The sequence below is a fragment of the Pungitius pungitius genome, chromosome 3, assembly GCF_949316345.1.
Source record: "Pungitius pungitius chromosome 3, fPunPun2.1, whole genome shotgun sequence".
NCBI lineage: Eukaryota > Metazoa > Chordata > Actinopteri > Perciformes > Gasterosteidae > Pungitius > Pungitius pungitius.
The window spans coordinates 26,515,948-26,543,133 of NC_084902.1; the positions used below are offsets into that span (position 1 = coordinate 26,515,948).

The following is a 27,186-nucleotide window of genomic DNA, read 5'->3' on the forward strand; positions in this document are numbered from 1 at the left end:
ATGTAAAGTAATTGGCGACACATTGACAGCGTTTAAATGCTTCTTACATGTTAATGCATTCGTTACAATATTGTGGTAATTTTACTATGACTGGGGACATTTTACAAATAATAGATAATAATTTTTAAACCGTGGTATTGGAATTTTTTTATGTGTTAATACTCAACACGATTGATTACAAGGGAAGTAAACAGGTTGCAGGGGGGAGAACAAATAGAAGGAAACCAGTAGAGTTGGTTCTAAATACATAACTCAACCACAGTTTCCACTGCTGCTGAGGCGGCTCTTTGCCTCGGGGCAAACATTCCTGCAAATAAACTGAAACTTTTCAGCATAAATGCACAGTGTGAGGAGACATGTGAATACTGTCTGTAGCTCCTAGACTGTGCTAAAAGAAAAATAAAATGTAAAATAATATATTTCAACCAGGACTAGGTAATTACAGTCATTTTTGTGTGTGTAAACAATAATTATTGCCACATGAAAAAATAAAAAAATCTGTTCTCCGGCGCCAAAAACATACAAACTATTATTTTGAGTGTATACACAAGGCAACAATAAGCAAAACAATCGTGGAATTTGTGCACGCTACATCTTCCGAATTTGGGCAGACCTCCACCAAGGCAAAAAACAAACAAACAATAAGACATACGTCATCTATTGTGGCCCATTCTGCTCAGCTGGAACTGAATCCACAGGAAAAAAAATTGTTTATATCCAAAAACTTTAGGGTACAGCGGTAGAAATCCTGCTGTATTTACAGATAAATAAAAACAGAGCATTTTTGGCAATTTTGAGGACACTATTAAATTCAGTAGTTGCAGTTTATCAAGCAGCTCCATACATACATATTTAAAATAATGTTGCTGAAAACCTACAAAGAAAAAAACATGTTTTAACATGCAATAAGTGCCTTTCATGGTTATTCCGACAGCTACTTGATATGATGGAAAATAAAAAAGGAAATTAACAGGGCTCAGTAGGGGGGAAAAGGATCAAAGTGATCCTCTTTTTTTACCTTGTATTTGCTGAATCTCGCTCGTGATCTCCTGGTAACTAGTGCCACCTGGTGGCCTCCAGCAAACACGCATGCACACAAATATCTACGAGAGAAAAGCCTGCAGTTCGCAGAGTCAAATGTATTCAAATGTATTGTGTTTCATAATTTAAAATGTAGGATTTTATTTAAATTAAGAATGAGATATGGTAGTGATAACAGTCGTCATGGTGGATATCCCATATTTTAAAGATCCCCTTTATAAAGACTTTTACAATGATGGTTGAAGCCAATGACACAATAATAATAATAATAAACTTATTAAATGTGGGATCCATCCAATTTTCTCTTGGTCAACTGGCAAATCAAAAAACGGAGGATGTTTTAAAGCAGGGGGAATGACGGAATGATACAGAAGTCGCAGGGTGCAGAGCAGAATTAAGATGAAGCTGCTGCAGCTCAAATGAACTTCTCATATTCGCGCTTCAATGTGGATGCACTGAGGTTTGCATGTTGTCTAAGAGCGTGTGCACGCTTGTCCACCGTCCAGCCAGCCATGCACGACACAGATTCATCTGCCTGCGTGCCACAGGGAATAAATCATTTGCAGGTAATTAGCAGGGGCAAGGTTATGACTGACAACCAACTCCATCTTAATTACAGCAGGGGGATTCGTTCCGTTCATTTTGTGGAACACACATCTCAACTGAGGTAAATGTTCACAACGACTGGACGTTGATTTATCCTCGTGTGAGCTTTTCATCATTAATAATGAGCAATTATAACGCATGCATTAGTCCGCATTAAATTAATCTAGCCGCCTGTGCATATGGTGTTGGAGGCCAAACTAGGGCCAGTTTATGAGGGGCCACCTAATTCCCTCCTTAAATTAAACATGCATTTTAGCATTTATCCGTTAGGAGTATTATAATTTCACCCACAAGCTACAGTATGCAGTGTGCTTAGCATCCACAAGTGAGTCCACACAGTACGCCAGCGATTAACGATAATGACTCAGCTCAATTTGAGAACAAAGCTAGCAAAGTGAGGCCTAATGACCTACACGACGTCAACGAGCACACACAGGTCAACACACACACACACACAAACACACACACACGTGAAGCCACGGAGAGATGGCGGGCAAGCGAAGAGAAGGATGCACAAAGTTTGCTACTCACGTCCTTGACGTCGAAGGTCATTCTCCCTTCTTTCTTCCCGTCGCTGCTAGCTTAACTTCGGTGTTACTTGGCCTCGAGCTGATATCGTTAGCAGCGACGATAAATAATGCTAATGTAAGCTATTATTGCCAAGTATAGGCGTACCATAACCCTCGGCTACACTAATGTTCATATAAATTATGTTAAATAAAAGTCAAATAAAAGTGTGTTTAAAAGGAGATATCACACTTTTCGCAGAGACGTTCGTTTAAAGTGGCAGGGATACAAGCCCAGGTTGTGTGCCGCTTTTACTTAACTAACGGTAGCTAATTGTTTTTAATTAACTTCTTCCTCCAGATACTGATTTCTGTAAGGGTGCAATGTCGCCTTTTCACCACAGAGCGGGCAACGTTAACCAGATGTAGAACCCGGGGGCGCTGTTTACCCCATTTAAGGAAGCACCTAAGCCAACAAAAGGAAACAAACGTTACATCAATCTTTTTTCAGTATATTTTTTGTCAACGTGACAGCAATAGCTGTTGTGGATAGTAGATCGTGCCACAGAAATGCAATTAAATATACACGGACTTTATTTTGAAAGATTGAACAGGATGTTTGCATTTGGTTAGCCGAGCCTCTCGAGCCGCCAGCCAATCACGGCGCGTGGAAGCTCTTCCTAAGCCACGCGTCTATTTTCATATTTTCTACACAAGCACTGGCCGGGTGGAGGAGTCGCAAGTCGTCTTTTCATTTTTTTCCGATTGACATTAAAGTAAGACATTAATGTACTATCGACACGCGCGTTCTCCAAGCCGCTCCGCTAACGTTCACGGCTAAATTAAAGCTAGCCCGGGTAAAGCAGAAGACCTTCAGCTAGCTAAAGTCCATGCCAGACTGCTACCTCCGATGCTAGCTAGGCTAACGTTACCTGTCTAATGTCCAGCAGCAGGTGGAGAGGCGACGTTACGGCGGTCCGACCCCACACAGGGTCATCTGTCTATCGGGTTAACGTCGGTTAGCCACGTCCGTGTTTCCACACGGGTGTAGTGTAGTACTCCTAAAACACGACGTAATACATTTTAAATAAACGTATGGGTCTTGTACAGCCTGGTAGTGAAGCTGCTGCACCCTATTTAGTCACTGAACATAAAGAATATGGGAATTAGTAATGCAAATGTATACCGTAATTAGACCATAATAGGTAGTACTTCATTATACAATACACCCATTTAATATCAACTGCAGGGCTATTTATTTCTGAATGGGATTATTTTGTGGATGGGATTTGGTTACTTTATTCTGACTCTTCCCCATATGACTATAGGTGGTCTGGAATACATATGATCAAGTATTAGTCAGAAGCAGTAGCACGCTGCCAGAAGCTAATCTTAGGTGTTGGGATAAGACGAGACTCCATTCGCACATAATGTGTAGACTTGATGAACCCTAACATGGGGCGGCCCACCTTTCTGTTCCACGCTCTTTTTTTTTAATGTATTTTTGATTGAAGAAGGTGTGCGACGCTGGGGATGCAGTTGCTGAGGGGCGCAGTGAAGCATGCTGGGAGCGGCGTCGAGACGTTGACCTCTGCAGTACGCGGCTTCGGCTCGTCCTCGCAGCACTTCCGGACAAGTCCCCCCCCCTCGTGCACCGACGCCGATCCCCCCAAAGTCCTCATCACTGGTTTGTCGTGTGCCACCATACATGTTTTTTAGTTTCCGTTTTCTTCTATCATATCGAGTCAAACGCAGTGTTCCTTCTCAACCTTTTCCTCTCACAGGAGGACTCGGCCAGCTGGGGGTGGGGCTCGCCAAGTTGCTGAGGTGAGAAGTGTGTAGATAAGCTCAGATTTCAAATGTTTATCTTGAGTTGGCCCTGTTGCTTTGTATTTGCTCGGGGGGGGAGGAGAAAGTGCCATGGTCTCCACCTCAGTTGCTTCTTTGTCACCCATGACCATGTTGGTGTTTCGCCCTCAGGAGACGCTTTGGAAAAAGCAACGTGATCCTGTCGGACATCAGGAAACCCCCCAGCCATGTCTACCATAACGGTGTTTGTTCTAGTACAACCTGCTCTCTCAAATTCTTTTCCCGGAAAAATAATAAATTGCGTTTGGGTTTTTTTGGCGCCGGGGTCCAGGTGGATAAACGTTCTGTGGACACATCTCCTCCTCCGCAGGTCCGTTCATCTTCTCGGACATCCTGGACTACAAGAACCTCAGGGAGATCGTGGTGAACAACAACATCAGCTGGCTGGTCCACTACTCGGCCGTGCTGTCCGCTGTTGGGGAGAACAACTTTGCGCTGGCCAGAGAGGTCAACATCACAGGTACACGCTCGTACTCGCCGTATTTGGATTTGCATTTAGAGCCACCTCCCCGACACAAGACACTTATGCGCAGCCTCTCTCTCTTCGTAGGTCTCCATAACATATTAGACATAGCAACCGAACATGGTCTGCGTGTGTTTGTCCCCAGCACGATCGGTGCCTTCGGCCCGTCCTCGCCCAGGGACCCGGCCCCCGAGCTGTGCGTGCAGAGGCCGCGCACCATCTACGGCGTGTCCAAGGTCCACGCGGAGCTGATGGGCGAGGTGAGGCGGCCGCGTCTCCCGATACCTCCCTGCGTTTTATCGCGCTGTTTTTTTTCTTTCTTTTTATAAAGCTTTGCGTCTTCCTTTTTGTGGCAGTACTACCACCACAGGTACGGGCTGGACTTCCGCTGCCTCAGGTACCCGGGCATCATCTCGGCCGACTCGCAGCCCGGAGGAGGAACCACAGGTGAGCGCGTCGACCTGACCCCGCCCAGGGACGTGAAAGAGGGCGGGGAGAGAGGTTGTGTAACGATTTTTACACCCTGTGGTGTCTATGGTCTTGATCAGTTTATTTTGCCGTCCCCCAGACTACGCGGTGCAGATCTTCCACGCAGCCGTGAAAACGGGCTGCTTCGAGTGCAACCTGCGCAGCGACACGCGGCTTCCTATGATGTACATCGGTAATGCCAGACTTCATTTTACCTTTCCAAATGCAATCCACCTCTTTCCCCTTCGCCCGTTTCATCCTTTTGTATTTCCGCTCCTCCTCCTCGCCCTTCACTCCGCTTGCCCGTCCAGACGACTGTCTCAGGGCGACCCTGGAGTTCCTGGAGGCTCCGGCAGAGTCGCTGCTCGGCCGCACCTACAACATCAACGCCACGAGCTTCACGCCGCACGACCTCGTCCGGGAGATACAGAAAAGCCTGCCCGACCTTGAGGTCACCTACAACGTGGACCCGATCCGGCAGGCCATAGGTGAGGTTCGCCGCTCGCCAAAGATACCAGCGCTTCACCAGCGCTACTGCTCCTAAGGGTTACAGAACGTGTGCCTGTCCCCCGTGTGTGCAGCGGACGGCTGGCCGATGGCGTTGGAGGACACCGCGGCGCGGCGGGACTGGGGCTGGAAGCACGAGTACGGCCTCGCCGAGTTGGTGCGGACGATGCTGACTCACATCGCTACGGGCAACCAGCTCGCGCAGACCTACTGAGCTTTCTCTAGCTAGTATTCATTTATTTATTTATTTATTTTCCTGCAAAAAATAAGCTTTCTCTGACCGTGAATGTGACACGGAGGATTTAAGAGGACGTCTAGCCCTCACTGTCACACTTCAAACAGTTGAATTCATAAAGAAATATTGCCACACCAGTGGCATCGAACCATTCCAGACCTCCTCACCCGTCCTCCTCCTCTCTGTGTTCTTGTCCGTCCATCCAGCTTTGACGGGGAAACCAATCTGATGCAAGTACATGCTGGGTACAATCGCCAAGTTACTGAGCCGTTAAAGAGGGCTGAGTCCCCTCTCTGTATGTATTTAAGTCATGTATGCAGATGACGCTGCCAGCCTGCAGTTCACGCATGCGTCGTCTGTAGCAGCTAACCGCTTGCCTTTTAAAGCCGCCAGTTATTCAAAGGTTTTGGCCGTTGGCTTCACTCCCGGCCGGTTACAAATATGTACTGTAAGCAGAAACCCTGAAAGGCTTCACCTCCACCTCCACCCCAGCTAGTGGACCTGTAGGGGCAGCCTCAAGGTGCTCAGACCATAGTTGCCTAGCAGAAAAATGAGTGTTTTAGTTTGTGAATGGCTTCTGATGGCCACGTCACTTCTGAACCACCGTAGGTGCTTTTAATATTTATTTTGTTGGGAGTTCTGTTTAAATGGGTTTTTTTGTCGCTTTGCGTCCTCTGCGATAAATATTTATGATTGTTGGATCAACGAATGCGTTACCGGTTCCCTTTTTGTTTATTAAGGCGAGAATCGAGCTCTTCTGTTTGTCAGCTGCACTCCAAGGGCTTATATCTGTCAAGTAGTTTAAAGAAGAAGAAAAATATGTTCTTTATCGTGCTATTCTCTGCAACTTTTTTCAAAATGACTTTTTTTTTTAAATAAATACTTGAATGAAGCCAGCAACCCATCACAGGTCTGTTCTCATTGTATTTGACGATAAATGTTTCTTAAATGTCCAGCACAGCAGCCCACAAGTGGAAGGTTAGATGTGGTTCCATGTCTGACAATACATTACATCCCAAAACACGATCACCCACAAGCTTCTGCGTCTGTGTGTGAGCAAACAGGATCTGCGTTGGAAGCAGCTGCACCGTCCAGCTGTGGGAAGATGCCTTTACTCCTGGGGGAAGCCCCGCTGCTCGAGGAGGTGGCGTCCGAGCCTCTGCACGTCGGATTCTGTGGGGAACACACAATCATTGTTTGACGGGTTGTTTTCAAAAGTCTTTGGATTATGATTCAGTCACTCCACACATTGTCGTTGCTGACGCAGGTGTAGCATTACAGATACAATTTTCACAGAAAACACTTCATATGAGGTCATAGCATTGTGCTGTGGATTAATCTGCAAAGTTTAGCTGTCAAATGAATATAGTGGAGTATAATATTTGAATTCGAAATGTAGTGGAGGGTAAAAAGTGAAGTACTCAAGTACAGTATTTGAGTAGATGTACTTGTGAGGGTTGGTTGCCAATGCAGACAAAAACGGGCGCGCCGTTAGCGTGATTACGTCACATTCACGTACTGCGTGAGGCAGCTGATGGAATGTACGGATCCTTTGCTGCGAAACGCTCATTGTTTACGTTTCTGTCGGGTTAATAATAATCGTATGGCGGAAATGAAAATGCACTACATTAGTACACATTTAAGGTACAAATTGCTCATAAAACATTACGATTTGAGGTTGAGGGGACACCTGTGTACCTAGGTTTAATGGCGGATGTTTTGTTTGACACTAAACAAAAGCCTGTTTAAATCTAAAAGGAGCTTTGGCCAGACACGGTTCTTTAACGCAACAGGCTTTATTAATCCGCCTCAAACAGATGGCTCCTGCTCGGGATAATCCTCTTTGAAGTGAATCCCACTCCTCTTCTCCTTCAACCTCCTCCCTATTTCTCATCCTGCTGCTTCTCCTCCTCCTCCTCCTTCCATGGCTTTTCAAGAAATAAAATCGAATGGAGAGTTGTTTTTTCTAATGTAAAGATAACAGCTTGAGATGAAGTCAAAACAGCCGTCTATAGACCACTTCCGGTTGCGTATCTCAAAATAAAATACGTATTAGTTGAAGAGTTGTCAATTTGTTTAGTATATATTTATACAAATTATTGTGTATTAATCACATTAGAGAGGTAAATATAGTTTTAATTCAGATTTTAAAAAAGGGTGGTAATTAATAAACTGTGTTGATGCGTAATCTCTGCTAAATTTCGGAGCATTTTCTACAAGCTAAATGAATCAGGATAATAATATCTGTGTTGCCTAACCACTCCCTCTTCTAAAAAAAACGTACTCAGGTTGAAGTACATTAGTTCTCTACCCCTTATGATTTGGTAAATTATATCAACTCCCTAAAATATATCATATATAACAAACCAAAATATACAATTATACTGCAAACATGTTTCAGTATTTATACTTTTTTTAATGGCTATTTATGACTACAGTGGCTTTAAAGATCAGAAAATCTATTCCAAATTGTTGTTGGCTTGTAACTACTGTGATAGCCTACAATGGTTCCCATATAAGTATTTAGCCGTTTATTTTAAAAGAGAGTTGCTGATTGTGATGTTAATCATAGGGTCGCAGTTAAAAACTGCGACGTGCGGACGCAGCGCGTTTATTTCGGAGGTCCGAAGCTGTGTACTTCCGGTCTGAATGCCGCGAACCTGACGCGTGTCTCAAGGCGCGCGCTGAAGATCTGCGGTGAGAACTGAAACGCGCAACTTTTGCTCGGGCTGTTCCAGGTGCGTCTCCTGGCTCCGGCGGACTTTTAACATCCTCTATCTGAACATTTATCCTCCGGATGCGCCATTGACCGTTAACGTCCCATCATTCTTCTCGGTATGTGTTTATTTCTTTTCCCTTAATTCAAATCAACCGGGACCTTTAAACTGCTTTAGATTTTGCCAAACACAGATCTGCTGTTGTGGAGTGCATTCATGGAGGTGACATGTTATAGCTATTTAGCCTAAATACACACATACAGTTTGTTTGTTTGTGTGATTGTCGTAAGGCGGTGACAATGAGGTGAGTCACGCACGCTTATTGGATGAGAGACAGGGATTGAGGAGGCCCAAAAGAGTCGGACCTCCTTAAAGTAGGCCAAGCATCCTCGTAATAAAAAAAAGAATCCCCTCTACCCTGGTTTTCTTCCCTCTTTTGTCCTGCCGAATGCACCAATCACACGTCAGCAACTGAGAGGACTTTAGTTTGTATTTACGAGGTGGAACAAAGGTGTCTGCTTGACTTCTCCACAAGGAATACTCATTAGCCCCAACAGTCTTCCTGTCAGCTCGCAACTTACTCCCCCGGCTTCCTGTCTACCCACAATCCTCCTGAGGCCCAACGAGCCGTGAGGCAGACACAACATATGGAGTTGAAACAAGTGGTGTAAATTGGGGTAGGAGGGTGTGGATTGGTTCCTTCATATTCGTGTTTTATAACCTGAACTCACTCTGATGGAATTATAAGTTGGGAGGTAATGTTGTGACAATTATCTCGTTAGATAATCAAATTGTTGCCTTTGCGAGAGAGAAAAACAGACGTTTTAATTTATAGGCCCAGATTCGCGTTAACGAGACAAGGGTTAGTGTTAACGGCACTATTCATCTTGCAGGATTTGAAGTCGGTGTGTGTGTGTTTGTGTAAGAAAGGCATATAAAGAGTGAGAGGGAAGAAGAATACAACAGGAGAGGCCGATTTGCACTGAGAATGTATGATCTCAGAGCGCACGTTTACTCACGCACGGAGCACATCATGTGTCATATTTGTCCACGGGTGATTTTTTCATTTTGCGCCCTCCCGTCCACCGAGTGATGAATTTGAATAATAACATTGTGAATTAGCATGTGCCTCCTCTCCGGGTCAGGTGCGGGGCCGTTCGTAATAACGTCACTTGTCTCACCATAGCAACCACACACACACACACACACACACACACACACACACACACACACACACACACACACACACACACACACACACACACACACACACACACACACACACACACACACACAGAGGCTCTTAAGCAGGCTTTTCATTCTATCCATGGCCTCTCCTCCTATCTTCTCCCTCCCCCTCAGTGCACCTGATTGGACGGCCATTTTGCCCCTAGAGTGGTGGAGACGAGGGCTTTGCTGTACATCCTGGTGTAGCCTGCGACACACACACACACACACACACACACACACACACAGAGACCCAAAACAGTTAGTTTGGATTTGAGCTCTCAGACTCGGCACGGACAGTTTCCATCCCGCCGTTTTCTCCTTTCCTGGGATCATGTTTCCTGAATGTGTGAGTAGTGCATTGAATAGATGGCCGTTCCGTGCAGGAGTTCTTCTTAAGTTTGATGTAGTGATTCACATGTCTTACATTGGGGTATAGTGGTAAAAAATTGGTTTGTAAGTTAACTTTAAAGTTAGAAAGATGGGTTAGTAATTCATATAATAGTGGTAAAATCTGTTTTAAAAAACTATATATGTATACTATATATATATATATATGACTCACCTCATATATATATATATATATATATATATGTGAATATATAGTGATTTATAATGTGCCATAAAAATGGGTCTACAGTGGAATAGTGATAGCGGTTCTAGTTCAAAGTTATTCTCAAATGTCTTATCAATGCTATCACGGATGTTTGGTGTCAACGCCAAGTAAACTGGGCTACTGATTCTGTAATTGAATGCAATTATCCATTAATAATAATAATGTATTTGATTTGTACAGAGTTTTGAAAGTTACTACATGGTTAAAAAAAGAAACAATATATTACAATATAAACAAGAGAGATGACATAATAGTAGGAAACAAAATGAAACACTAAAATATTAAACATACAGAAGTAGAATCACTGGTTAACAGCAGATTTCTTCAGATGAGCTGAGTTTTGGATACATTGTAGTTTGTTGAGGATTCTTGTCTATTGTGACTTTTAAAGAAGGCCTCATTAGGGGGAAATAATTCAAAGGCCTTTCATTGTCGGGCCATTAGCTAATCAAAGATTTAATCAGCATCACCTTAGAGGCCGGTGATTAGCAGCACGACACGTGGTGATGTTTTAGGTATAAAGTGGTTAGGAGACAGGAGATTAAGAAGGAGCAGCAGCAGTGACCTAAAGTCCAGCCTCATTTGACTTTAAAGCCTCGCTAAGCCTGCTGATAATAGTCACCTTTTCTTGTTGTTTTTTTTTTTATCACATGGTTGAGTAACATCATCATGACTCCATCGAATGTCTGAAGCGCACCGTCATTCTCTGAGCGGTAGCCTCACAGAACCAAACTAGACGTTACGCAAGCTGCTCGCCAGCAGGACAGAAAGTTTTCACGTCCGTTCCAAATAGGATTTCTCGAGGAGGTGTCCTAGGCTGCTCCACTTTAGCAGGCTGAGGGGAGATCAGTCCTTAACGTGCACTGAATATAGAAACACACGCATGTGCAGCCGCGTTTCATATTACGTCATGTGACAATGTTTTATCCCTTGTTCGATTGAGAAATGGGAGGGAATCTGGACTCTTTTTGGCACATGGGGCTTCTCGTTTGATTTAGACGACGTTGCTCAAAAGGCTCCCTCTGTGGATTTGTGCAACAACTCCTCTACGTCCTGCGCGTGTCCCTTCAGGTGCGCGTGAGGCCGCGGCATGCACTTGGTCCACGCGGAGATGTGGGACCCCCGGCCCCCGTGTAAACATGCCTCGCCTCTCACCCCGCGGACCCCCTCCAACCGTCTGACCACAGCCAGCCCGGCCAAGCGGATCACCTTCTACAAAAGCGGCGACAGCCAGTTCGGGGGCGTCAGGATGGCCGTCCACAAGCGCAGTTTCAAATGCTTCGACGCCCTGCTGGACGACCTTTCCCAAAAGGTTAGTGGGACCACAGATTTCTTTTTGAAGCTGACTGAATACATGCACCCGTGCTGCGCTTTTCAATCGGTTCAAGGTGCTTAGAGAGACGTGATAAAACTAAGGGTTTCCTGCAGAGCGAATGAAGGTGTTTGAAATGGGATATTTTTATAAAGCACGTGCAAGTAAAAAACAAAAACAAATTCAATTCATGAACCCTAAAAAGGAGAATAATAAATCTCCTTTAAATTACGGACTTCTGAACAAAATGAAACGTGTGTGTGTGTGTGTGGACGTACAGGTGCCCCTGCCATTCGGCGTGCGGACAGTGACCACCCCCCGAGGTACCCACGCCGTCAAACACCTGGAGCAGCTGCAGGACGGCGGCTGCTACCTCTGCTCTGACCGGCGGCCGACCAAGCCGGTCAACATGGAGCTGGCCGGCAAGCGTCCGAGCGGCTGGTACCACCACAGCCGCGGGCCCCAGCGGCCCGAGTCCTCGTCCGCCACGCCGCCGGGCCACTCCTCGAACAGGCAGCGGCGGATCCTGCTGGTGAAGAACAGCGAGCCGGGCGTGAGGAGGAGCCTGGTGCTCAGCAGGAGGTCCACAAGGAGCCTGAGGGCCTTTCTCGACGAGGCGTCCGAGGTGATGCAGTTTCACATTCGCAAGCTCTACACTGCCGAGGGACGCAGGGTACGAATTCTTTTACTAATGTGTGGTCATGATTTAGAGACATTTGTTTTCGCAAATGAGACCCATTTTAGTGGAGAATGACAGAGTGGGAATTTGTTTTCCAGATTGACAGCGTGCAAAGCCTCACGACCTGTCCTGGCGTGTTGGTGTGTGTCGGGCGGGAAGCCTTCAGCCCGGTGCTGGTGAACTTCATCAGGAAGAGCTCAGAGGAAAAACTGCCCGGTCTCGGCCCCAGGACCCCAGGTAACGGGGCCAGATCCCCAGCGAGATCTCCGCCTCACGGAGCTCAGTCCAGCGAGTACAGCGAAGGGCCGGAGAGCAAGAAAAATGGTACGTTTGATTGGGTAAATACCCTGAAACACAAGCCTCAATTTCAAACAAGAACTCTAAGGTAGGTTAAAACGGTGCATTAACATTCCCTTTTCTCTCTTTCCTTCTGTTCAGTAAACTTTGGTCTGGAAACCAAAAAAAGCATCATCCATCCTCGCTCAGATTCCTCCAACCGCTCTGCCCGTTTCTCCCTGTCTTCGGAGAAGTCGTATGGCAACGGTGTCAGCGCCTACTCCCACGCTCGACCGGCCATTATGAACGACGACATTGAAAAGCGGGTCCTGGTCAATAAAGACGGAAGCCTCTCGGTGGAGATGAGGGTGCGTTTTCGCCTACAAAGTGACGAGACCCTCCAGTGGTCCACGCAGGTAAAGAAATCCCCATCAGTGACCAATGAATGCTGCCCGCCGAGCCAGGCGGAGGCTGATTACCTGCAGCAGGGCCAATCAGAAAGCTGCTCGGACCCGGGTTCCGCATCCTTCGACCCTGAAGGCGTGGACTACTCCAACCAACCTCCGCAACAAGTGTTGGAGGGTAACACCTGTCCCTGCTGTTACCAGAGGCCCAAACAGCAGTACGACCTGTGGGAAAACCCGGCGCACAGCCACAGGAAGCCCCCCGTCCCCCCCCAGCACGCCTCTGGCCGAACCCACACCGTGAGGAGACACACACACTCTTCCAGCTCTTCCTCGTCGTGCTCTTCCTCCAGGAGGGTGGTGCGCTGTCGGGCACGGGTCTCCAGCGGCGCCGGAGGTCCGGAGCAGAGCCAACTGGTGCGGGAGGAGATGTTTGTGTCGGAGCACGTGGAGCGCAGAGTGGAGGTGGAGCAGGATGAAGAAACCCACGTCGAGGTGTGCACGGTGAGCCGATGCTGCAGCCGAACTGAAGTGGTCGCCATCGACGAGGACCGACGACCGCTTAGCAGGAAGTCGGTCGAGGATGAGGTAATGATGGAGGAAGAGGGGCAGCGTTCAATGTCTGCCATCAGCTGCTCATCGCACGTCCTCCAATCGCTGAAAGGGGACCAGGATGACGACCTGCCAGCCAGCGCTTCACAGTGCTGCCATAGCAACAGACCATCAACATCCCCGACTCGCCAGGATGACGAACCAACCAGCAACGCAGGTTCCGTCCACTCAACAGAACAAAAGGATGAGGAGACAGGAAGCCGAGCCGTATCCGCAGCTTCTTCCTGTCACTGCGGAGCAGCTGACAAGCATTCGACAGCCGAAGCGATTGATCGAGCTCGAAGCTCCATGTCCAAAACGAGCAGAGCCTCTGGCAGGTCCAGCACAGCCGTGATCACAGAGGAAAAAAGGGCTGCAGAGGAGGAGGAGGAGGAAGAGGGAAACCGGGTGGTCAGTAGCTTGTCTGGTCACTCTGGACTTTCTCTGCAGTCAAGGGCATCCAGTGTATGTCCTAATTGTGGCGGCTGCAAACTCAACTCTGATGCTGACAGTAGGGCATCACAGAAGTCCCATCATTCCAAGCAAGCTTCTCCAAAGCCCTCGAAACCCTTTCTTGGCCAAACGGATGTAAGTAATGGCAGCGACGATGATGATGGCTCCGAAGGTTCAGCTGGGTCAACGCGATCCAACAAGAGCAACCTCACCCAGAACGGGCGCTGCTCTGCGACACCAAACGGCCTGACGGGCGGCGCGCACAGTGCCACGTCAAGAACGTCCAATCCGGAGTTGGCAGGAACAGAGGACGTGAGGACTCCTAGTGCTTCCTCAGCCACAAGTCAAAGGTCCAATAGGTCGCACACGTCTGGCTGTAAAGAGAGTGGTGCCGCGGAGGGAGAGAGGAGAAGTCCCAGTGCCCTGTCAGCTGTGTCCCACAAGTCGCACTGCAGTGCAGCAGCTGGCATAGAGCCGAGAGAGGAGGCGGAGGGAGACAAGACGGAGGAGAGAACGCAGACCTCCTTGTCAGCCAAATCTGGTGCTTCGGCAAAGAGCAGCGCTTCAGCCAAGAATAGAACCAAGGTCGCCTCCCCAATCAACATGGCAGCTGTAGAGGACGATGACAAAAGAACTGCCCATTCTGATAAGCCGGGGCGTCAGGAAAGACCTGAGAGCGTTCTATCCTCTAAATCTGCTAAGTCAAATGCGTCGGCAACCTTCTGCGCCGCTTGCAGTCAACCTGAAGCAACCGGACAGGACGAAGGAATTGAGAAGGAGGAGCGAGCAGTGAGCGCCATGTCGGCCAAATCCAATATTTCTGTGAAGTCCAATATATCTCAAAAGTCCACGAAAGCTCCAGAAAGACCACTTTCTCCCCGGTGTGGAACCGGAGCCGACGGAGAAGAAAGGTCAGCGAGTCAAGTGTCAGGCAGGTCGGTCAGTGGACGTTCTTCTCTATCAGCCTCCTCAGCAAAGTCCCGACGCACAAATTCTCCAGCCAAAGACGTGGCAGAGACAGAGGGCAGAACCCCCAGCGCCATGTCGGGGAAATCGCACGTCTCTGCAAAGTCCTCCACGTCACAGAAGTCCAACCCAGCCACAGCATCTCTAAATCCAAATGATGCTGATATTCCTCCTGCTGAGATGAACGGAGATCCGCAGACAAATGAAAATGGCCGGGTGGCCAGCGTCCTCTCTGTGAAGTCGAAAGCATCAACGAGGTCCCGTGCTTCTAACAAATCTGGCAAGTATCTGAAACCGTCGACACCAAATGCAAATGTCACCATTAAAACACCAGATGGGGTCGATGAGGAAGGAAATGTGCAAACAGAGCGGCCACAGAGCGCTGCATCTGTTAAATCTACCGTTTCGACTTCATCGTGTAAGTCCCAGCACAACGCAACTGCTGAAACGGTAGATAAGAATGTGGTGGAAGAAGACCCACCTAGAAGCAAGTCTCAGGGCCGAGAGCTCTCACCCAGGAGTGCGTGTCCCTCACAGACCCGCTCACCTAAAGCCGAATCTCCAGTGCAACAGCTGTTTCCTGCCCCCAGCCATGGAGAGACCAGAGGTCCCAGTGCCTTGTCGGTTCCCTCCACCGTTTCTGCAAAGTCTAGCAAATCCAAATGCAGCTGTGGAGCAGCTTCAACAAAGGATGAAAGGCAGAGGGAGAAAAAGCGATCTGACGAGGAGCTGGACAACGAGGCTGCTTCAGATCGGGCTGCCAGCATCCTGTCGTCCTCAACCAGGAGGTCGAGGAGAGAATCGGGAGGCACCGAGCAGCCGCTGAGTCGGAACTCTTCAGGGTCAGTCTCGCTCGGGTTGCCAGAAGACCAGGACAGTGCTGACTCAGACAGTGGGAAGTCCAGTGTTTCTTTTCACACAAACGTTGAGAGAAAGAGCAAAGTGATGACAGCTACTCCTCTCGTCCCCGAGAGCACTGAGCAATCTTCTCCGAAGGAGGAAACCCCCCACAATCACAGAGCAGTCGATATCCCTACGATTGAAACACCAGGAGGGAGTCAGCTCAAAGGCGAAGAGGATGGAGAGCAGACGACCGAAAGAGGAGCCAGTGTGTTTTCGGCCAAAAGCAGCAGGTCCAACAAGTCATCATGTAACTGTGGAGTCAAAGCAGCCGAACCAACCGAAACAGGAAATTACCTAGAAACCAGCAGTGTGAAGTCTGGTTCATCGTCCAGCAATGCGGGTGCGGTTGACGGCGGGAGGTCATCGGCACGCGCTAAAGGTCGGAGCAAATCCCCTGCGAGTGCTAAAAATGCCTCTGTGAAGAGCAAAGCAGACGATTCAGTCAAAGGTCACAAGGCCAAAGCCAGTGGCAGTGTCCGATCGTCCAGTTCTCAAAAGAGAGAAATCAAATCCTTGAGCCCGAGCCCCGTCCACAGCAACGGAATCGGCGACATCAAGGTGGAGACGCACACCGAGAGCACCCTGTCTCACTCGCTGTCCGCCGCCGACCTGCTGAAGGAAACCATGGCCATGGGTGTACGGCCCCACAGCCAGCAGTCGAAGGCCAGTAAAACCAGCGCGAAGTCCGCCGCCAGAAAGGGGGCGAGGAGCAGGAACGGGGCGGATCGGGAGGATCCGGAGCTGTCGCCCGCCTGCCTGCCCAACGCCTCCCCCAACGAGGTGGTCAGCGACTGGCTGCGGAGCATTCCAGCCAACGGCGGCATGCTGTCGCTTGGCGACGAGCCAAACGAGGAGGAGGAGGTGGAAGAGAACCCCAAAGAGGGGGGCGCGGAGGAGGAGGAGGCTCTCGTTGAGGTTGAGGAGCAGGGGAAAGAGGAGGCCGAAGAGGGGGAAGAGGAAGAAGCCGAATGCGGTGGCGTCGAGGAGAAGCAGGGCTCAGGTGTGGCTCCGCATGATTCAGTGTCATCACGCCCCAAAACCCTGCTGTTGAACGACGACTCTCTGCCCAGGAGCTTGCGTTCCTCGGCTGCAGTGATGAAAATACTCCTGAGGTCCTCTCTGAGTCGATGTCAGAGCATGCCAGAGGTAAGCCAATGAATGGGTGTCAATGGGTTGTAATCACAAAAAAAGATTTGTGTCTCTTGGATAAATCTTAATCAACTGTTTTGCACTTTGACAGTAAAGATTCATAGCCAAAATGTTTAAATAATAAGTAAATAATATTTACATCAATTCTGTAGGTGTCTCCGGTTTATGGGCGTAAACTGAGCTCGTCAGCCCGATGTCTCCTAGACTGTTTGGCCCAGCTCCAGGTCATTGATCCGTCATTGAGCCCTGGCTTTGACCCAAAGAAGGACCAGCACTACGAGGATATCATGGTCATCCTTCAGTCCCAGTGGCTAAACGAACCCAGGAACGTTGAGATAGATGCGGCCAAGATCCCCGGCACAGAGCAGGTGTCTCCGCCGAGGTCCTCGTCCGGGTTGGGAATGAGCAGCGGCTCTGGAGGCTCGGGGAAGGACAAGGAGAATGGAAACCAGCCTGCAGGGGATACGACACAAAGCAAAACAAACGAGGCGGAGAAGGTTGTCCGGGGGGGGACACCAGACAAACAAGGTTCACTTCCTCCGGGTGTGGACGCAGCCAAAGGCGGCAAGAGTCCCTCGTCGTCGGGCAAGAGCTCCGCCAACGGTTGCTGCAAATCCCCCACCGACAACGAGAGGGAGACCACGGACGACACCAGCTCGACCACGCCCTCCACCGTCCTGCGGGCGCCCATGTCAAGGAGAAAGTCCCAGGACCCCGACCCGGTGTGGGTCCTGAAACTACTGAAGAAGCTGGAGAAGCAGTTCATGGACCACTACGTCAGCGCCATGGCGGAGTTCAAAGTCCGCTGGGACCTGGACGACAACCTCGTCCTGAACGCAATGATCGGCGAGCTGAAGGACGAGGTGAGCCGACGCATCCAGAGCAGCGTTGAGTGCGAGGTGAGGAAGATTCAGAGTCGCGCCGGCAGGGGGGGGAGGTTGCCCCGGCCGCCACAGAGAGGGAACCTCTCCAAGGAGTCTACCATAACGGAGAACAGGCGCCGGATATTGAAGGTAATTCCACGGAATCCCCTTCACATCCGTCCAGATAGCGCAACGGGAAGAAGGTGAGAAAGATAACATTCTATTGTGTTTTTCAGGTCATAAAGAACCAGTCACGGAAAACCGCCGAGTCCCTGAGCGACGGCGAGACGACGGGCGACTGCAGCGACCAGCGGAGCGACGACGAGTACTGCCCCTGCGACGCTTGTGTCCTCAAGAAAATGGCCGCCCGGCCTGTCAGGGAGAACCCGCTGGCGGCCGAAGCCCCAGTGATGATGGAGTTTGACCTCCTTAAGATACTGCAGCTGAAGAAAACACCTGCGCCCGCAGCTGTGCCCGCACAACCCGCCGAGGGGGGAGAAGACAGCAAGGTGTCAGTAGAGGAGGGAAGGAGTTTAGAGGTACTGCAGGAGGTAGAGGAGGAGGACGAGGAGGAGGACGAGGAGGATGTAACTAAAGAGGATATCAAAGCTTGTGTTGTTTTAGAGGAGACAATCCCAGAGGAAGATGAGGAAATGGGGGAAGAAGAAGAAGAAGAAGAGGCTGAGGCAGGAGTCGAGGAGGTAGAAGCTGAAAGGGAGGAAAGTAGTGCAGGTGAGGAGCAGGTAGAAGAAGAAGAAGGCGGTGAGGAGGCAGGGGAGGAGGAGACATCAGGAAATGGTAAGGAAGAGGAGGCAGACTGCAAGTGCCAGTCAGCAAGAAATGAAGAGGGAGAGGAAGAAACAACAGAAGGAGATGATGCTGAGGAGACAAGCAACAACTCAGGTGAGGATGAGACAGGGGATGATGGGATGGAGGAGGGGGAGACCGGATCGGGGGAGGAGGAGAGTGACATGGACACGGTAAAGGAGGCAGATGATGTCGGGAAGGAGGAGGAGGCAGAGGGGGACGAGTGTGAGGTGTCTGATTTTAAGGAGGACACAGAAGAGACAGCAGGCAGGGACAGCTTAGGGGAGGAGGCGTCCGGCGAATCGGAGGGAGACGATGCTGCAAAGAGAGAGGGGTCCACACTGGACGAGGAGGGAAACGTCAACGCCACTGCGGGAGACGAAGAGGACGGCGATGATGGCGCCGGAGAGGGGGAGTCCAATGGAGACAAAACGGGGGGAGAGAGTGAAGAACAGGGAGGAGAAGCATCTGAGGAAGAAAGAACCTCACCAAAGGTAGGATGAATAAGTTACAGCCTGAATAAACACACTTTAGAAACAGCACATAAATTATAACATACATAAGTTAATATTATATATTAACATATAATATTGGAATAATGTTCTTTAACTTCTTTTATGTGGTTAAATATTCAGCAATGTTGTTTGATGGCATAAGCGACCGATGCAGCAGGAGAACGAACTGACGATCTAGTTGTTTATTCTAATTGAGAAGCGCCTATATTTAAACACCGCCGAGTGCCTGAACATGACCCGCCGGGTTAAAGTCTGCTGCACCTCAGAGAGGAATCTGACCCACTGCAGCCTCACTGCTGATTCTAAGCCTGCAGGAAAGGATCATCTCGCTATCCAATTAGAGGGGCCGAACAAATCGGTTTTGTCCAAACAAACACAGCGCTTCTACTTATGGACGTCTGCTGTTGTTGTGGGTTTCAAACTGACATTAACTCGGTTGCTGCAGCCTCAACTGTCCGAACAATCTTTACTTTTGTTAATGGGTGGAATACTGAACAGGCTTACCGTGCTCAGACACAGGTTTCCATGGCTTCGACCCAACCGCAAAAGGAGGCAAAAGGACTAAAAGTAAAAACATCCTTCAAGAAACAATGTGAATCACAAAACAATGACTCTCAACTCTATAGAGACATAAATTACTCAAATGAGACACAAAACAAAAACAAAGACTACAAAAGGGCTTTAAAAAAAAAAACTACCAAAACTGACACAAAATGACCTCAAAAGGTCACGTGAGACCACAAAGAGACATGAAAGTATGACAAAGAGAGGCCTTTTGTCCCATAACCCTTTGTGTAAGCCACATGTAGCCATAGAAATCAGCAGCTTACAGATCCTTTCTTGTCGGACCCTCAGGGCCCGTCTGCCACCGAGGGAGAGGAGGCCGACGGCAAACGGCCGAGCGACACCAGCGGCGAGGAAGGAGAAGGCCGAGGGTCGACCATTAAGGGGGGCGGCGCTCTCCTCCACCAGTACACCAGGACCTCCGTAGAGTCCCAGCCCGGCTCCCTAGAGGACGCCGACGCAGAGGCGCGCCGTCCCGCCGTGGACTCCATGGCGGTGCCCAAAGCGACCGGCGGGGGGTCGGGTCAGAGGAGGAGCCGCTCACCGGGAAGGGTCCAACGGCGCAAACCCAAAGAGGCCGACGGCGAACGGGAGGACTTTTGAACTCTCATCCCGCTCCGTCAGCGACCACACGGGGAGAAAGAGGTCGGTTTCTGAAGACCACGGACTGAAACACTAGAAGCACTTTATCCAGATCGGGGGTAGCGTCATATCCTATTCCATTCTATTTGTATATTTTATTATTATTTTACTTGTTAACTGTACGTACAAAGGGATATCTATATTTCTGTATTCTAAGTGTATGAATAAGGTATATTTTTGAAGCAAAAAAAGAAGATTTTGACACCTATGTGTGTATTATGTGAACCCAGGTTTATTGAATCATATAGCAATTAATTTACCAAGTACCTCTGGGATATGTTAGATGGTATTGGCCTGTTTCAGCGTATTTATACTATCAGTCCAATTGTTTGTGTATATTCTTGGTCTTGTTTAATTCTCTGCCGTTAGGAAGGTCACCTCCTAGCTGTTACACAACCAGCTGTTACACAAATCTGTTGTCCCTAATGAAGCCCGCTGCTTAAACTAAAGCTCTGTGAAGTAACCTGATCACCTTAAAGGAGTAGTTTGACATTTTTGGGACGTGTTCGGTTGAGAGCGAGGTCGAGAGGTCCAGTGCCGCTCTGTAATTTAAGTATGAAGTTAAAGCGAGGAGACCGTTAACTTAGGACAGAAATTGGAACTTGATCTTTCCACTTGGTTCACTTTCCATTCCAAAATTTAACAGGGAAACATTTATAGATTTGCTTCTTACGTGCTGTATTTTAGTAGCATTATTGTATCATATGAAATTCAGCAATTGTACTTGCTTGAACAATTTATAAAATCCAATCAGATTTATTTGCAAATTTTGCAAACTCTGAGGTAAGCGTCAGATTTTCAGGATAAACTCCTCACTGCTGCTTTAGTATGAGAGGTGTGCGCTTGCATGACCAACAGTGCGGTTTGACAGCGTGAAGCTGAGGCCTTACCGTAGCCATGGTTACGTGGCTGTAGATCGACAGAAACAGAGGGGGAGATTGTGATGAAGTCTTGTTAAATGACTCACTCTCTCTCTATAACCAAGGTTGTTAAGTTGGCTGTAGTGGATCAAATCTGCTCTTTAATACTGAAAAAAACGTTAAAACAGAATTTCTCCTGTTTAACCTGCTCAGCGAGATGAGTTACAGCCTCTCTTCTTAAATGACAAGATCCTCCTGTATGTGGTACCGAGAGTGTGTGCCTATGCTGCTATCAGTGCATCAGTCTGTGACGTCACCAAGTGAACATCATGTACCTCGAGCGGATGGATGTAATAATGTTAATGTGAATAAACGAGTGCACAGGGAGAGGATTCTCGTGTTCCTAGCAAGGAGTGGCAACGATGTGCTCCCTGATCCACATCTGATGTGTAATTCACCTCCCTTTGCTCCCCCCACTGCGAGTGGCTCCGCTCCAAAGGTTTCCAAAGCTGCTCAACTGCTCTCAAGATACACGGGCGTCATGCTAATCCCGTACCTGTGAGTGTGTGCGTGTGTGCTGAGCCACAGAGGGATTGAGGGTGATTTACATCACAGGGACAGATATGGTAGAGCCTGTACCTGCAGAACACAGCACACAGGGAGAACCTGTATGCCGTGTTCTGCCTATCAGCTATAGACATTGAAATAGGATTTATATTACGGCAATCATTTAAAAAGTGCTTCAGATTGAATTTTAATCCATACACATTTCAGATTTTACTGCACACACTATAAACTGTGAGTAACTACATAATGGTTACTAGAAACATTGGTGTTTATGCTTGAGTTGTCAAGCCTGCCCTCTAGTGTTACATCATGGTGTTGCATTTAAGGCCTCTACAGGAAATCGCTTCATCTGCTGACCTATGACCTCACCTTAGAGGGTAAATAGAGGGTTGATCACATGATTGACTGTGCTGATGCCATTATGCCATGTCGATTATGACCGGCACGCTTCCACCGCCTCCCTCACGATTGGCTCTCGCTCCAGACGAGCCGCCGCCTCCAGGAGAGAGCAATCGCTCAGCAAACAGACCAAAGCCAGCGGGACCGCCTAAACGAGGAGAAGATGAAACAGAGACGAGCCTCGACCAATGCGTTCCTCTTTAGGCGCCGCGCTGCCTCCTCACCTTGGTGGCGCTCCTGGCGGCACGTGTGCGTTCGCTGACGTCGGAGGATGTGATGTCCGCCGTCAGCTCGTCCACCCGGTAAATGGCCTTTAGGAGGGCCTCCTCACACCGTGGCTCCGGACAACCGGACAGCTTCTGGAAGCAGAATGACAGCAGTGTGTCTGGGTTTTTTCCAGTCTATTTCACATCAGGTGCATTTTGTACAAACCTGGAGTAAACGCGTGGCTCGGCGGTAGAGCTTGCTGTTGGTGACCTGCACGTCCACCATGTGGTTCTGGTAGATCTTCCCCTTCAAGACGTGAGCGCCGGTGCTCACGGCGTTCAGCACCAGCTTCGTGGACAGCTCCCACTGCTGAAAGAGAGAAAGCGGGAAACAATGCAAACATGAATAAAATACACAACTGCGTCTAATGTAACATTGTGTGTGTGTGTCTTTGCTACCGCACCTTGTGCAGTGAGATCCCTGAAGCAGTGGACGGCCAAGTGAATTTCAGTGACAATAAACACAGCCTGTTGATGTCATCCTGCGCAGAAAGTGTAAAGAGAAAAAGCCGACATTAGACGGATGGACGGGCGGACGGAAAAACAGACGGAAGGACGGTTACTTGTTGGGCCGCGGCCGCCGCGTCTCCGTCCACCCGGTGGTAAACGGCGTGGACGTTGGACGTCTTTTCCCTCGCCGCGCGCGCCAGCTCGGCCACTTCGCTGACGCGGTCGGCGTGTGTGTAGAGAAGCAGAACGAGGTCTCGGTCAGAGAGAGAGGGCAGGACCTGACGCAGGAAATCCTCGTGGGCTATACTGAAGCCGGGGCCCTGGAGGATAGAAAAACCCACGATATGTTCTGAAGACCACGCAGCAGTGTAATTAAGACTCAAGCAGATTCACTGAAAGCAGACAAGTCCTACTGGGTTTCATAAAGCAGGTGAATCCTAATCTTGCTCCGGGTTAATCTATAAAGTCAAATACGGCGAAGGGAGACAGATGCGTCATCCCACGCTGCAAAATGAGAGCTGGATTTCTTCTTAAATGGATTATTCTGGATTCCAGTAATATTAATACTTTGTAAAGCCATGTAAGTCTTTTCTTAACGCCCACAGACGAGCGGGAACAAAGGGCTTCGTGTTTGGAGGTGGTAGAAATGTTAAACCGCCGGTACAAAGACCGCGCAGGTCCATCAGTGTCTTTCTATTCTTCACTTCTGGACGTTGCATGTTCATAAACTCTTTCCCTCGTTTGCTTGAATAGGTGTTAACCCGTTGCTTCTCTTCACATACCAGTGGACCTTCTTTGTTGTTCAGCTCGCTGTATCCTCCACTGATGAAGCCCCGAACATCTTCGCAGCCTCTCACACACACACACAAAGGATACATGATATAAAGATGTAAAAGTAAACCTTGTAAAACGCATCAGATCGTTGCCCACAGATGTTTCGTGTTTCAATCCAAAATCACCCAAGAAAACGTCCCGCCTCGCCTCACCTGCTCCGAACGTGGGCACACACTCGCTGGCGTCCACGAGGCCCAGGGTCCCCAGGGGCCCCCAGCCCAGGTAACACAGACGCCCGCCACGCCGCAAGCTGAAACACGCAGAGTGTTCAGGTCTCTCGACAACAAGTTAGACAGGTTTTATCGTCTTAGAGGTTTTAGACGTCGCACGAGAGGAAAGGCGCGTGGTGCATCTGTGTGGGTGTGCACGAGTTATCTCTGGCCGAATCCTCTGTGCAAAGAAAGGGCACAATCGTTTCAAGAGACTCATTTCCCACCGTGCAATTGTGAAATTGTTTGGGGGAAGAATGACGCTTGGAAAGTAGCAGCCAAAGAACCAGGGTCACACAGTGAACACGAGTTGAATAGAAAAACCGAGGTTACAGTGACAGCTGAAAAAAAAAAAAAAAGAACAGGATGTACCGACCTTTGCCCGGCTGCCTCCAGCAGAGCGCCGAGCCCCTCTGCCTGAGCGTAAGTGATCTCCAGAGTTTTCTCGTGTGCGCCCATGTGCTGCCGGATGCCGCTGTCGGAACACAAAGGGGCTCCCTTCAAATCCTTCTGCTACATTGGGTTTTCTTTTACTAGAACGACTTCTTCTTCTTCATCACTCATTAACGGAGAAAAGGCTGGTGTATTATATATAAATATAAAACCCATTAGTTTCGGTTCTGCATGAATTTTAATGAGGAAAACACTCCTTTTGGCTATTAGCTAATGAAGCATGAAGCTCACGAAAGTCTGTATCCATGAGGACTAAAGGTCCCGCCGGTGCTCACACGGGACTGATGGGTGTGTCTGCGAAGGCGGCGGCGTGGGCAGCGGACAGCGCGACCTCCAGGAGAATCTTGGTGGCGCTGCCCCCCTTCATCCTGGACGAGCCGCTGACGGCCTCTGGCTGATCACACACACACACACACACATTCAGAGCACGGACGCACGCGCAGCTCTCTCGGGGTCATGCGAGAGCGCGAGCGGAGGCTCTCACCCCGACCGCTGGGTTGACGAGGAAGGCCCCCCGCCGCTTGGCGAGCTCCTGCATCCTTCGGACCACACTGCGAAAAGTGAACGAGCAGCCGGGAATGCGCTCGTCCCTGAAGCGTGGTTCATTATGACAAAAATAAACTATAATTGAATACAAAATGGATATTTCATTATGTACTATTAATGCACACACCTGGCCTGATGTGTAGGATTGAAGCCAATCAGTACGGGGGTGTAGACCTCTGGGTGCTGCAGGCAGAAGTCCAGCTGACCTGCAACAAATGGGGCCTAAAGGCAGCCAGAAGTCACATGCACATGTAAACCAATTTATCCGCATGGTCCCGACTCGTCAATGGAGTCCAATGCCCAGCGTAGATTTCAGATTGCGACCAATTGGAGTGACTTACAGATAACCCACAGGAAATACCGATGAACAAGACACTCTTGTGTCCCTCACATGCCTGGAAAGAAACATGCAGTGGTCAGATAAGGCCCCAAATGTACAATCCTATCTTCACACACACACGTTCACACACACACACACACTCTCCCTCTCCATTGTCTCGCTGACCTTCTGTAGACTGAGCACGCCCAGTTCGGCGTCATCTTCCGGAGCCTCTTGGGAGGATAGGAGAGCTCTGGGGAAAGAAAGTTCAGACAATATAACTTATAAAAGAAGAAATAACGCTTTCTCCCTCTCACAGACGACTAAATAATGTCACCCAGCAATTTCCATCCATGGCTGAATTTCTTTCATTTGCTACCAATTGCTGCAGTAAGCAAAATAGTTTTCCAATAGTGCTTCTTGTAACAAAAGCAAGACATACCTGTCTCCTCCTGCAATAATGTAGGAATAGACCAAACTGTGGTCGAGCTCCCTCAGCGCTCTGTTATAAGCGGACTAACCACACACACACACACACACACACAGCAAAAAACAACACAAGATGTCCCTTCTTCAATAAAACAAGTGACATTTGAACAGAGATAGGTAATTATATATTACTGTTATATGATCAGTTTCAGTTCTGGAACAAATTGTTTGCATTGGGCTTGGATCACATGTGAGGACAGCTCTCACCGCCATGAGGAACGCCAGTCGACCAGACGTCCCACAGCCACTCAGTACAATCAGACTGTCCCGCGGATGCTGTTAAAGGAAGCCCACGCTTTAACAGCACTCCTCACCGAGCAGCACAAGCATAGACGGGCAGAAAAAGATACCTTGAGGATGTGCTCCACTTTCTTAGCAACCTCCGTCAATGTTTCCAGCACGGGTTCACTCAAAAGCCTCTGAAAGTTCAAATAATCACTGGGTGAAAAGAACATATTGAGGATAAAAAAAAGCCTGGTTGCTGGAACATCTGTACCTGGTAGGTGGTTCCCGTCCTGCGCTGAAACATCTGAGCGTCACAGGCCTGCAGCATCCTCACAATGCACCGGGCCGAAGCCCGGTCCATGTCCCGCGTCAGGGGGTTGGACTTCTCTGAAACGGGAAGTGCCGGCTCGTAATCTGGGGACTGAGAAATGTCAAATAATCCATTTCTAGAACAATTCAACGCATCTGCTGCATTTAAGCTCTTTTCATACTAGCCAGTCAAAGGAATGGATGAAAGTATTTTAACAACATGAATAATTTGTTAGGAGTTGATTTGAAGGATAAGGATAGCTTGTGGCTTGTGACACGCATGAGATACTGATAACATAGCTTTAAAAAAGGTTTATATACAATTATAATATATTACCAGCAATCTGTTTACCTTAGCTTAGCATAAAGACAGCAAACCAATGCCGCAGCTAGCTCCTGTATTGCTAAGCTAAGGCTAACAAGTTCCTTACTCCAACTGTTTCATATTCAATGATACAGACATACCGGACAAGAGAGCCTATATATTAGTGTTGCATCACCCTGAAAAATTACCTCCCACTCATGCATCGCAGAGAGACTGTAAGTCCACGCTGGACACGCCATGGTGAGCGCGTTTTAAAAGAGGTAATCACAAGAAATGCTCCTCTGTAGCCTGTTCTCGTGTTGCCCGGCGTGAGGGCAGGAAAAAGTGACAAAGTTCACTTGAGGACCTTTGAGACCGAGGAGGGGAAAAGGAAGCGTGGATCTCTTTGGCGCGCAAAACACAAAAGGCAAACGAGAGAAATTAAATGTAATCGTTCAAAAGAGCAAAAAATTAAAAAGGAAAAAGAGTTAATAAACAAAGTTTAAACTCCAACAGCGAGGAACAGACGGGCCGGGCAGTAAACATGCTTTTTCCAGCCGTACTGCACAAAACAACC

The 27,186-nt window shown here is 48.6% G+C and overlaps 3 protein-coding genes across 8 annotated transcripts; 2 read left to right on the plus strand and 1 right to left on the minus strand.

Annotated features, from left to right (window-relative positions):
* Positions 1-2,793: 2,793 nt before the first annotated feature.
* On the plus strand, positions 2,794-6,587 carry LOC119200545 (L-threonine 3-dehydrogenase, mitochondrial-like). Of its 4 annotated transcripts, none has more exons than XM_037457020.2 (10): positions 2,794-2,929; positions 3,668-3,840; positions 3,938-3,980; positions 4,134-4,204; positions 4,333-4,482; positions 4,573-4,745; positions 4,842-4,932; positions 5,054-5,146; positions 5,265-5,441; positions 5,535-6,587. In XM_037457020.2, the coding sequence occupies exons 2-10, from the start codon at positions 3,687-3,689 to the stop codon at positions 5,672-5,674; spliced, it is 1,092 nt and encodes a 363-aa protein (XP_037312917.2). In that variant the 5' UTR covers positions 2,794-2,929; positions 3,668-3,686; the 3' UTR covers positions 5,675-6,587. The 4 variants fall into 4 exon arrangements, with proteins under 4 accessions (XP_037312917.2, XP_037312918.2, XP_037312907.2 ...); XM_037457021.2 differs by having other exon boundaries at positions 3,671-3,840; XM_037457010.2 differs by having other exon boundaries at positions 2,794-3,840.
* A 123-nt stretch (positions 6,588-6,710) lies between these two features.
* On the minus strand, positions 6,711-27,014 carry gckr (glucokinase (hexokinase 4) regulator). Of its 2 annotated transcripts, XM_062561407.1 has the most exons (19): positions 26,819-27,014; positions 26,268-26,417; positions 26,122-26,190; positions 25,979-26,047; positions 25,725-25,798; positions 25,469-25,535; positions 25,305-25,358; positions 25,091-25,185; positions 24,902-25,007; positions 24,693-24,811; positions 24,341-24,439; positions 23,908-24,005; positions 23,704-23,771; positions 23,035-23,241; positions 22,876-22,953; positions 22,638-22,781; positions 22,430-22,564; positions 22,176-22,353; positions 6,711-6,868 (listed from the first exon to the last, which is right to left on the minus strand). In XM_062561407.1, the coding sequence occupies exons 1-18, from the start codon at positions 26,867-26,869 to the stop codon at positions 22,240-22,242; spliced, it is 1,797 nt and encodes a 598-aa protein (XP_062417391.1). In that variant the 5' UTR covers positions 26,870-27,014; the 3' UTR covers positions 6,711-6,868; positions 22,176-22,239. The 2 variants fall into 2 exon arrangements, with proteins under 2 accessions (XP_062417391.1, XP_037312854.2); XM_037456957.2 differs by lacking the exon at positions 6,711-6,868 and having other exon boundaries at positions 22,225-22,353; positions 26,268-26,383.
* rp1l1a (rp1 like 1a) lies at positions 8,341-21,454 on the plus strand. Of its 2 annotated transcripts, none has more exons than XM_037456746.2 (8): positions 8,341-8,530; positions 11,327-11,567; positions 11,848-12,240; positions 12,345-12,570; positions 12,685-16,985; positions 17,141-18,001; positions 18,088-19,152; positions 20,029-21,454. In XM_037456746.2, exons 2-8 carry the CDS (start codon positions 11,346-11,348, stop codon positions 20,338-20,340), a joined length of 7,380 nt encoding a protein of 2,459 aa, XP_037312643.2. In that variant the 5' UTR covers positions 8,341-8,530; positions 11,327-11,345; the 3' UTR covers positions 20,341-21,454. The 2 variants fall into 2 exon arrangements, with proteins under 2 accessions (XP_037312643.2, XP_037312679.2); XM_037456782.2 differs by lacking the exon at positions 8,341-8,530 and adding an exon at positions 9,878-9,988.
* Positions 27,015-27,186: the final 172 nt, after the last annotated feature.